Genomic DNA, 12,249 nt, shown 5'->3' with positions numbered 1-12,249 from the left:
ACAGTGAGATTATAAGAAATATATTTGACTTTTCTGAGAGTGCAGGCTTAGAATTTTTAATGTGCATGAAGAACTTTTGGCGGTAACTGTTGTGTGGTTTATTTTTGACTGTTGTCAGTGTAGAAGTATAAGTGTGTTATATGTACATGTGTGATTTCATGCATCAGGTCCAGATGTGGGCGAAGCAGCAGGCCGAGAGGATCCAGACCACACTGTCTGCTCTAGAGGCAGAGAGAGAGGAGGTACAGCGGTTATTGGACTGGATCTCTTCCACTGAAGAGTCTCTCAGTCTAAAGGAACAGGAGCCATTGCCTGAAGACTTAGAGATCACTGCAGAGCTCATCACTCAGCATGCGGTACTACCCAATAATAAACTATTCATATTAAACACCCAAAAATGACAATGCTGTCCCACATTATCTCACCCTCAAGTCAGTACACAAACATGTATGACTTCTTTCTTCTTTTGAGAAAGAACTTTCTTTTATGTTCCACTGAATAAATAAGGTCATACAGTTTGGAAGAACATGAGGTTGAGTAAATGATGACAGCATTTTCTTTTTTGGGTGAACTAACCCTTTTAGAAAAGCAGATACATATTGTACATGCAGTAGTGGCCAAAAGGGAATTTTTTTATTTTTTATTATTATGTTACTACAAGTCTGACGGAACCATCGAAATGTATTTAAAAATATTTTTGAATTTAAAAAAATTTAAATATGAGGGAAGAACAAAACACTGAACTTGGTTAATTTAAAAAAAAACTTTTTTTTTATTATTATTTTTATTATTTTATTTATTTTTTGGGCAAAAAAAAACTGCATAGAAAAACAAAAAGCTCACAAAAAAGCGTACATTGACTACAACTGTAAAAGTTGGTGGCTGTATTAAAGCACCCGAAGACAAAATAGCAAAACAAACAGACTTTAATAAACACTCTTAGAACACTTAGGGAAGTGTTTCCCGTCTTCGGGAAAACTGCCCGGAAAAACACCAAGAGGCTGGTGTCATCAGTGGACGAAAGGAACCAGATCCAAATACCTCTGTGTATGGATCTCCAGGGACAGATCCCCCTGGGAGAGGAGGAGAATCTTCACTGCTGCTAGATCCATGTTTAGTTCAGTTCTTCTGTCAGCATTGGTTGCAGAAGAGATAAAATAGGATCTAAGTGCAGCAGTCTTTATTTAGAAATAAACTGAAATCTTCACAAAACAGAATCTCGGGAACAGGAACAAGATCAGGAACAGAACAGCCAACTTAACACAATGTACACATTGACAAGAACCTACAAACACTCACAAACTGAACGGAAGTTAAATAGTGGCGATAATGAGACACGCCTGAACATAATGATGAAATCAAATGAATAACCATGCCAACTGACAAGGAGCGGGAAAACACAAACAAATCCATGCGGTGTGACACTACCAATTTTTTTTTTTTTTTAATAAAGGATAAAGGTCCATTTTCCTAGTCCAGACATCCCTTTTGGACACTACTGTATGTCTTTACTACAGTCATTACTGACAGAAGGAAAAAGTTAATTTTAATACACTTTTTATAAAATGTCACACCTGTGCATATACTTTAATAGCCTTTATAAAATTAGGCAAAATCAAAGTCAGGTCCTCTTTCCATATTTCACCTTCTTTGAGCTTTAATTCACCTTTAATGATTAGATTTAAGGTTGTTTTTATAATATTAGATAACTGTGCTTATATTTCTTTGTCAAAAATGAATGAATTATGTATTACCGGTATTATATGATGTTAACTTTTGATCTAAGCTTTTATTTTTTTTAATCCTCTATCCTGTTTTGTCTTGTCTTAGAAAACAATTACTTGCTTTTAGTCTTAAAAATTTGGAAGTTAAATAAAACTAAAACAATAAAAAAAAAACACATTTGTTGTTACCTGAATTAAAATAATATAATAAAATAATAATACAAAACTTATTATATTAACTTGATGTACTAAAATAACTAAAACAGAAATAAAACTAAATAAAAACTATATAGACATTTTAAAAAATGACAAAAAAAACTCAAAACAAGAATACTAAAAATGTAAGGAACATTTTTAATAAAAATTGGGAAAATAAAAACTAATTCAAACTTTTAATAAAAACTACAATAGTATCTCAATGATTGAGCAACAATTAAAAAAGTTCAAAAAATCTAAAGAGTTCACATCAAAACAAGATCATGATGACATCACAGCATTTAATCATCATTTAAATAAGGTTTAAATTCAGAAAATTATGCTTTTGCAGGATTTTATGGATGAGATGAAAGGTAAGATTCCAGAAGTTGAAAATGCCACGAAATCCTGTAAACACAAGCTGGTTCCCAAGCAGCAGGTTTCCCCCAGTCGCAAGGCACCAACAAGTGAGTAGAGAATCAGTGCGATTCATTACTGTGATTATTGTGTGTATGCATTCAACTGTAATCTCTGTGGATTGCATTGCATGAATAGAGAGAAGAGGCATGGCAAAGCCTCCGCTATCAGTGCCTCTACCACTGGATAAACTGGACCCTCAAACCCCCTTGATGTGTCAGCTGGTGAGTCATTGGCAGAAGCTCTGGCTCCTGGCACACGGCAGGCAGAGCAGACTAGAGGAACATCTACAGAGGCTAAAAGAGGTGATCATGACTGTGCTGTAGCTTTGATAAAAGAATATGTGTGTGTTTGAATCTATACGGTTGGTCTAAGAACCTTCTCTTTGGCACATGCAGTTGGAGGAGTTTGCTAATTTTGACTTCAACATCTGGCGGAAAAGATACATGCAGTGGATAAGTCACCTCAAATCCCGGATTTTGGATGTTTTTCGTAGCATTGATCGAGATCAGGATGGCCGAATAACTCACAAGGAGTTAATCGACAATGTTCTGGCCTCTAGTAAGCGCAGTTTTAACACTCTTGGTTGCTCATTTTTTGCATCGTTTGATATGCATGTGACTTCACAATATTTGCCTTTGCATATGGACAGAATTTCCCACCAACTCCCTGGAAATGACGGCTGTTGCTAACATATTTGATGTAAACGGTGATGGATTCATTGACTACTATGAATTTGTGAGTGCTCTCCACCCAAGCCGAGACCCTTACAGAAAAGCAATAGATGTAGACCAAATCAATGAGGAGGTATGTGTAGTTCTGTTTCATCTTTCATATACACACTGCAAAATCTTACTTAGAATTTTTGTTTTTGATATCTAAAATTTCTTAAATCAAGATACATTTACTTGAGAAGGAAAATTACTTGAGATATAAGTCTTGGTTTCTAAAAATATATATATATCAAAATTAAGTGAGTTTATGCTCAAAAAAAAAAAAAAAAAATCTGTCAGTGGGGTTCGTTTTTTCCAATTGAATTAAAGGCTTAGTTCACCCAAAAAGGTAAAAAAAAATATTACTCACCCTTATGTCATTCCAACCCAATAAGACTTTCGTTCATCTTCGAAACACAAATGAAGATCTCTTAAATTAAATCTGAGATATTTCTGTCCCTCCATTGACAGCTACACAACTACCACTTTGATGCTTAAAAAAGTTCATAAAGACATCGTAAAACTAATCCATATGAATTGAGCGCTTAAGAAGAGACTTGATCGCTTTATATGATGATCAGGTTTAATTTAGGCTTTTATTCACATATAAACATTGATCAGAGAACATAAGCTCAACCGAACCTGCTTGACGAGCAAGAACAAACCTTTAGCGGAAGCTCAAGCGTGCTGTGTAACGCACGAGAATGAACCTGGTGCTGCCTAACAAATAAGGGTGAACCTCATTGGTTCTCGCATGTCAAGCGAACATGCTCGAGCTTCCGTTTACCAGATCTGATGTGTGCATTGATGAATGTTTAATTAATTCAGTCTGTTCATCATATAAAGTGATCGAGTCTCTTCAGAAAATTTTGACTAAACTGCTCGATTCATATGGATTAGTTTTACTATCTATTAATGAACTTTATGAAGCGTCACAGTGGAAGTTGCTTTGACTGACTATGGAGGGTGTTTCAAATATGAACAAAAGTCTTACAGGTTTGGAATGACATGAGGGTAATTTTTGGGTGAACTATCTCTTTAAAGGGATAGTTCACTTTGAAATTAATTTTTGGTATGTTTTAGCTTACCTCAAGGGCATCCAAGATGTAGGTGTCTTTTTTTCCGCAGTAGTTTCAATTTTTATATTTTTAGGTCAAACCGTTCTTGTCTGTCAGTCATATAATGCAGGTCTATGGTCACTTGTCTCAAAACACAAGCACAGAGTCCAAATTAAAACAATTCCCCGTCGTCCAAATTAAACAATTCCCCATCGTAAGTACACATTGATGGCCTAAGACACGAAACAAGCAAACCGTGTGAGAAAACAAACAGTATTTATATCGTTTTTACCTTTTATACGCAGCCATGTCGAAGTGATCTGATCTGACGTGTACGCAGACTGGTGCATAGATATATACACTAGATGTCGCCTTTAAGACATTCGTTCCAATGAACTGCCGTAGACAAGGCGACATCTAGTGTATATATCTATGCACCAGTCTGCGTACACGTCAGATCAGATCACTCGGACATGGCTGCGTATAAGAGGTAAAAAACTATATAAATACTGTTCGTTTTCTCACACAAACCGCTCGTTTCGTATCTTAGGCCATCAATGTGTACTTACGATGGGGAATTGTTTAATTTGGACGACGGGGAATTGTTTTAATTTGGACTCTGTGCTTGTGTTTTGAGATAATGACCATAGACCTGCATTATATGACTGACAGACAAGAACGGTTTGACCTAAAAATATAAAAATTGAAACTACTGCGGAAAAAAAGACACCTACATCTTGGATGCCCTTGAGGTAAGCTAAAACATACCAAAAATTAATTTCAAAGTGAACTATCCCTTTAAGTTTATTTTTCTTACAACACTGACAGACATTTTTTCTTGTTTAAGCATAAACTCAGTTTACATTTTAATTATCAAACAAGACTTACTATCTCAAGTAAATGCATCTTGATTTAATGTATGAAAATATTTTTTTTCCCAATGCATTCTTATCATCTACATTGGGTTTTTCTGTAATATGACTAACAAAAACACAATTTTGCAGGTGAGTCGTCAGGTCTCTCAGTGCAACTGTCCAAAGAGATTTCAAGTCGAGCAAATTAGCGCAAACCGCTATAGGGTGAGTGGAAATCTATTCTAGTTTTTTGCTAGTTTCAGCCCGATGCAGTTTTCATTTTCATGTCCTGCGTCAAGTTGTTTAAATAGCAAATACATTGGCGCCCATTTGTTCGCCCATAGCGCCTGTACGTGTACACTTTATCCCGTAGATGGTCTGCTCGCGCTTTAACCTCGCGCACGAGCAGATCCGTTTCCTCTCTGGAGAATCATTCAGTTTTTCCGCTTGCAAACTCTGTCATGTAAATAGCGAATCCGCCATGGCACAAGCGCAACTGGCTTTTAAAGGGAATGGGAGATGAGACTCTGATTGGTTTATTTAACGTTACGCCCAAAACACACCCATTACTCATTAAGAGAATAGGGGCAACCTTTTTTAGACCATGCACCGGGAGTGCCGACCATTTTTCCCGTCGTTAAACTAGCAAAAGTGGATTTGGACACGCCCTCAGTGCACTTGTGCTGTGCGCTTTAGACCATGCGCTTAGATCGTTAAAATAGGGCCCATAATCTTGGATGATCCAATTACACCTGATGGTAACGTGTCTCAAAAGTGTCTTCTGTGGCCACTTGAGGGACGGATCTCTGATTTCATGACTACATGCATCACTTACTGCATCAAATTGTATGGTCACTGTTTACACTCTATTTAGTGCCCAAAACAGAGATCAGGTGTAAATGGGGCAGCACAACTACATATTCACAGCTACATGCTTGACATATGATTTTCATTCAAATCTGTGATTTTCACTAGTTTGGAGACTCTCAGCAGTTGCGGATGGTTCGTATTCTCCGAAGCAGTCTGATGGTTCGAGTTGGTGGTGGATGGACGGCATTAGATGAGTTTCTGGTGAAGAATGACCCCTGTAGAGGTGAATAACTTGCATTAATTCAAAATCTGCATATCATAGATCAAATCAGTAGAGGACAATGTAGGAAACTCAGAAGTGAAGACCAGGAGATTCGGTTGTATCTTCAGCAGGATTCTTTATTGAAAACGCGCTGTTGGTATAGCTGCAGTCATCAAGTCTAACTAAGGCAGTGTACATTGTAGTTTCAGATAGATGTTAGGAGGCAGTGTTTAGAAATGGAGACAAAGCATCTGGGTGACGACCTTAAACAAAGCATGCAAATGAAGTGTCCAGGTATAGGAACCCGCCCTAGACTCTACAGTGTTACCAATCCTAATCCAATCAGCATAACTATTCAAAGAATGGGACAGTGGCTCCAAGAGCCATTAAAGACAAAGGGTGAGAGTTTCAGTAATCTGACTCATTTGACGTACAATAAAGAGAACAGGACTAGCAGGAACCTCTTGCTAAAAGCTTTGCTTATCCGAATCATTCTTCTGATGTCATCATCTTTACCTTAAATGCTAAATACAATGTACTTCCCCTTAGTTTTTCATGTGATGTTATGTAAGGATGTAAGATCCTTAACACATTCTTAAATTTGTAATTCCACAACAACCAATATATGGCCAAGACAATATTCTTAACAGCATTGGCTGATATCATCTCCCGTTTGGTTCCTTTGGCTAATTACAAACCTGTGCACCTCTAACTCATGAATGTTGTGTGATGATCAGCCAATGAGACCCAAGCATCCTGGAAAGTCTTGCTATTTTCTTAGATTTCAAATGATGTAATAAGTAATTGTTCGCTATTAATCTCATATTCATTGTGTACTGTATAATTACTTTTTCCATGCTTTTGTAGGGGCACAGACTTTTCTGTCACTACTTTCTTCAGTGTTTACTTTTTTAATAATATTAGTGAAGAAAAACAAGGAGAAGTTGCTACTATAATACAAACTAAAGCACATACAGTACCATTCAAACGTTTGGGGTTGGTAAAAGTCTCTTCTGCTCACAGAGGCTGCATTTAGATGATCAAAAGTACAGTAAAACAATAATATTGTGAAATATTATCACTATTTAAAATAACTGTTTTCTAGTTGAATATATTTTAAAATGTAATTTATTCCTTTGATCAAAGCAGTGTCACATGATCCTTCAGAAATCATTCTAATATGATGATTTGCTGCTCAAGAAACATTTCTGATTATTGTGAATAGATTTTATTTTATTTTTGTAATTATGTAAAAGTCTTTACTGACACTACTGATAAATTTAATGCATTCTTGCTACAGAAGTATTGATTTCTTTAAAACCTTCGAATGGTAGTGGATTTATTATGTATTTTAAAGTTAAAGTTCTTGGCACTGCCTATTGAAGAACCCATATCAACCACCACAAATGAGTAATTCATAAACATATAGCCAAATCTCTGAAATAAATCAGCATCACTATCAGCTTCTGAAACAAACACTGACAAACATCATTTCTCCGGTTCTTCTCACACAGTAAAGGGACGTACAAACCTGAAGATCAAGGAGAAGTATCTCTCTCCAGACGCGTTCGAGGCATCGGGTCGCAGAGGGAGTGCTAAAGGCCTGACTGTCAGCAGATCCAACTCCAGCCTGAGTTTATACAGCAGCGCTTCGGCTCCCAGCAGCCCACTGACACGCAAGGTACACCAGACAACCGCTAACTGACTGCATTCTTGGCAACAATACTAAAACATTGTAGAGCTCCTAATGTCATTGGTAGGATTTATTTTTCTGAAGTCACTCTGTTTTTGTCCTGACACAGGCATTGCTACGCAGAAGTTTCTCTGGTGAGAGGTGTATTCGACCCAGGAGCTCTATTGCTGCACTGGGGAGCGACCATTTCTGTGCCGACATCGACTCGCCTTCACATTCAGGTTAAAGTCGGGTTTAAACTCATCTCTGTCGGAGTGTGTGATTGCCATACAGTATGCATTTGTTTTCCAGTATAAATATCTAAATGCAAAATATTAAGGCTTGTTTTGGATTATTCTTTAAGAAATCTGGTAAGAAAATACAGTTCAAAACCGTTGAAAAAATACACTACCATTCAATAGTGGTCAGTAGTGTTCGGTAAATAATTACATCTTCAACAGTTTAATTAGATTACTGTACTAATTACTCTCTCTAAAATGTATTGGATTACTTATTAGTTAGTAATTACTTTATAAACCCCAGATAAACCTCGACCAGTTGAACAATACGATGACAGACATGAAACTCAACCTCTTTCAAATAAAAAATATACAGTTACATCATTTATTTTTGAACTCACCAAAGTGTGTAAATGGAGAAGGTTGTATTAAAAACATATATTTTAACATTAGATTTTGATGTAAATCCACTATTTATTTTATATAATAATTATTTATTCTACACAGTATTTAATGAAATTACATCAGACGTAACTGTAATTAAATAACAGAAAAATTAAGAGTAATCCTTTACTTTACTTTGTCAATGGAAAAGTAATCAGATTACTTCGTAATTAATTACACCCAACACTGGTGGTCAGTAATATTTTTTTATATTTTTGAAAGAATTCTCTTCTGCTCACCAAGGCTGCATTTATTTGTCTTTTTTTGTTGTTGTAAAAACAGTAATATTGTGCAATATAATTACAATTTAAAAGAGTTTTATGTGAATATATTTTAAAATGTAATTTATTCCTGTGATCAAAGCTGAATTTTCAGCATTATTACTCAAGTCTTCAGTGTCACATGATCCTTCAGAAATCATTCTAATATGGAAAATATTAGTCATTGCTCATTAAGAATGGACCCTTTTCACATTTCCGAGGTTCTCAGAAGTGGAAGTGGAAGCAAAAGGAAAAATAAACCACAACTTTCCAAAAGAGGGAAGAAATATAGAGAGATAGATAACAGCAGTCAGAAGAGAGAATGATGTGAAATTTGCTGTCACTCCCTCAGCCATTAGAAACACTCACACTTCAGTGTTAATGCATTTTTTGTATTTACTGCCAAGGAAATATAACACAAAGTATAGCGTTACAATGAAAAAATTGACATATGTAAAACTTTATTACATTTGCGATGTTGACAGTCTGTAAAAAGGGTCCATTGGATTTCCTTTCAGTGTGAATCCTGTTTTTACTGTCTAAATGTTATTTTCACCTTGTAAACTTCTGCGACCTGCCTATTTATTTTTATTCTCTTATTATTACATTATAAATAATTTTGTGATTTGTTTTGTGTAGAAGAGGCAGAAAGACCGCCAACATGACCATATCTTGTCCCACACCATGAGATCAACCACAGACAGACAGGCAGGCGTTCCTTACTGTTCTGAACCCCAGGATGGACAGAAAACCACCCCAGCAGGCCTCAGATCAGTGAACACATTAGGACAGTTTGCTCATCACATGAGCTCCTCTGCACTAGTGCTCTGAGGTGTGTTACACCATCAGTTTCCTATCATAACATGCCTTGATTTGTTACCTTCACAGACTTTGTTTTTACAAAATGAACTCCCTGCTGTCCAACTGTCCTGCTGTCTCCATCTTTGTCGCGGCTTGCGAGCTGGCAGTGACACTGCTTTGAGTGTAATGAGAGACTGCTAGAATGTTTTGCATGGGTTTTGAACAGCACGATGTCCATAGTCTCTGAGAGCAATAGCTTGTGTAGTGCTTTACATAACATACATGCGCTGAGGTCTTTATTTTCTGTAGTTGCTCGCGGTTGGGGCAAATGTTTAATCTTACCCTGCATCCTCAAGAGTAAAACCACTGCCTTTTTATTAGTTTCACATAAAGACACCCCACAGTTAGTGATGCAAAATACAAACCAAAAACAAACAGATGTCTGTTGTCTTATGGTTTAGGCTTTATGATAAGCACTGCTTTGGGGGTCGATGTTATTGTTCTGTGTAACTGTGGCTATTATATCCTCAGGTTTCAAGTGCTAGAATACTTAAGGGTCTAGAGCATGAATTTAAAGACCACATGAAATATACTCATATGCCCCTCTAATATCACCTGACACCATAAACAACAGCAAGTAAATAATAATTCACGGTGGTGAATGAGGCTATTGGATTTTTTATTTTTAGAAAGCGAAGAGCCCATCAATATGTCCCTCCTGAAGCTCCTGTTTTAATAGAAACTATTGCTGCAAGTCCTCCTGGGACGGTCTTCATTAATGCTACTCAAAATGTGTTTAAACTAAATTTGTACAGTCAATATTCTTGTTATATTTGAAAAAATAAAAACTGCCTTGATTCTTTAACTAAAGGCTTTAAAACTAGTACTTTTATCCAGATTTTTGAAAATCAGAAAATCGCGTCTTGTATGATGGGCACAGACTCGTCCATTCAGAGGATATCAAACATGTTTTGAGCTGGTTTTAGAACACATATTGTTTTCATTTGTCACGCCTCTCCTTGCAATGAAACGCATGAAAGTTTCTGTGTAAAAGTCTGGTAGTGATCCTCAGTGATTTAGTGTATGATACCTAGGCTCTGTTTACACCTGGTATTAAGATCCGTTTTGGTCGATCGGATCCAATTGGTCGAAAATCCAGAGTTTCCTACTGATAATTATGACTTGGTGGTGTAAATACAATCATTCCAACATGACTTGAATGCAACACATGAAAAAAAGTACTGCACTCCTTGAGTCATTTCATGAGGTCTTTAAATACTTGATTGTTTCTATTGTGAGCTTTGAGTCTGTTTAGGAATGTCCTTTAGCATTTGATTGTGTTTACCACATATTTCACATCCCAGTGTCTGTAAAATGTATATTAGTATATTTCCAGTATATATACACCTATAGAGTATTTGTTTTTTGTTTTGTTCTCCCCTAAAAATGTCTTTTTTGGTTTTGTACAATCATGCCACCAGTTGTAATAACTTCCTTTGAGGATATGAAAGTGTAGGTCTCAATGAGATTACATGACATAAAACCCTACCGCAAATGCTCCTTTATCAGTGCCGGCTTATTTTTGACTTTTATTTGAGCCAAACAAAACCACATTGATATGACCTGCTTTTCTATTGTGTCCTGCTCAGGGCAAAGTCTGCTGTATTCATTATTTGCCTTAAACCTATTTGTGAATTGTCATGGGTTGAATTCTTATACCATTGTACCAAGTGTTATGGATGTAGCATTTGATTCAAATTACATATCAAATATGTGTGTCTTTTAATTTTGTGCATATGCAGTTCGGTTCTCTTAATTTTGGAGAGTTAAAATGGGTTTTGAGTGTTTAGGATTACAGCATTTGAGTTATTTCTTGGCAGGTGAAATTATTGTGTTTTATTGCCATGTCTAACCTGGCAGTGATTGATTATTATCTATGCAAAATCCATTTGACACTCAAAATCCATTTCATTTCCTTGATTATTCATGTTCAGCTTATAAATGCTGGTTTATATAATCCATTTCTTGAACACTAGAAAGAGATCGTCTTTTGCTATGCACCTGCTATTATTGTACTGTAAATCTCTGAGCCTGTAAATAATGGTAGCATTATTGCTTATTTTCTGTACGTTTCTGTACGTTTCTGATCTTGTAAAATAAGGTTACATACTGTAGAATTTGTGTTCAGCACTGCATTACTTTTAGGACCTAGTTGTGGAGTGACACTAATTATGACATTTCTTGTGATTACAAATCTGTTCAAATAAAATGTTTTATAGAATGTTGTGTATAAAATGTCTATAAACTGCTTTGTACATTTTTGCAAAATGCAGCACTCGAAGAAACGTTTGTTACACTTTTTAACATGTCCTTGTAACAGTGTAATTATACATTTAAAGGAATAGTTCACTTAAAAATGAAAATTCTGTCATCATTTACTCACCCTCAAGTTGTTTCAAACCTGTATGAATTTCTTTCTTCTGCTGAACACAAAAGAAGGTATTTTGAAGAATGTCAGTAACCAGTTGATGGACCCCATTGACTTCCATAGTATTTTTGGTTACCGACAAAAAATAAAAAAAATAAAAAAATCTTCTTTTGTGTTCAGCAGAAGAAGGAAACTCATACAGGTTTGATCCAACTTGAGGGCGAGTAAATGATGACAGAATTTAAATTTTGGGGTGAACTATCCCTTTAAGGAAGGTTATTGATACATTTATCTCTCTAATATGAAAAAAGAAAAGAAAATGAAGTGAAATTAGAAAGGTGAAATGAAGAAATGACATGAAGATACACATAT

At 35.9% G+C, this 12,249-nt stretch overlaps 1 protein-coding gene across 3 annotated transcripts in view; it reads left to right on the top strand.

The window, feature by feature from the left end:
* The window catches only part of macf1b (microtubule actin crosslinking factor 1b), a 40,458-nt gene extending 28,497 nt beyond the window's left edge, over positions 1 to 11,961 (top strand). For all 3 annotated transcript variants that reach the window (XM_082150228.1, XM_082150227.1, XM_082150226.1), the window contains 10 exons: positions 168 to 356; positions 2,272 to 2,386; positions 2,475 to 2,641; positions 2,735 to 2,897; positions 2,989 to 3,143; positions 5,112 to 5,186; positions 5,937 to 6,054; positions 7,548 to 7,714; positions 7,836 to 7,947; positions 9,288 to 11,961. In XM_082150228.1, coding sequence (XP_082006354.1) covers positions 168 to 356; positions 2,272 to 2,386; positions 2,475 to 2,641; positions 2,735 to 2,897; positions 2,989 to 3,143; positions 5,112 to 5,186; positions 5,937 to 6,054; positions 7,548 to 7,714; positions 7,836 to 7,947; positions 9,288 to 9,313 — 1,287 coding nt within the window. In that variant the 3' untranslated portion in view covers positions 9,314 to 11,961. The remainder of the gene's footprint in view (positions 1 to 167; positions 357 to 2,271; positions 2,387 to 2,474; positions 2,642 to 2,734; positions 2,898 to 2,988; positions 3,144 to 5,111; positions 5,187 to 5,936; positions 6,055 to 7,547; positions 7,715 to 7,835; positions 7,948 to 9,287) is intronic.
* Positions 11,962 to 12,249: the final 288 nt, after the last annotated feature.

Source organism: Leuciscus leuciscus, assembly GCF_965113295.1.
Source record: "Leuciscus leuciscus genome assembly, chromosome: 20".
In the NCBI taxonomy this organism is placed as follows: domain Eukaryota; kingdom Metazoa; phylum Chordata; class Actinopteri; order Cypriniformes; family Leuciscidae; genus Leuciscus; species Leuciscus leuciscus.
The sequence above is the reverse complement of the archived record's forward strand: the minus strand, read 5'-3'. Positions and strand labels throughout refer to the sequence as shown.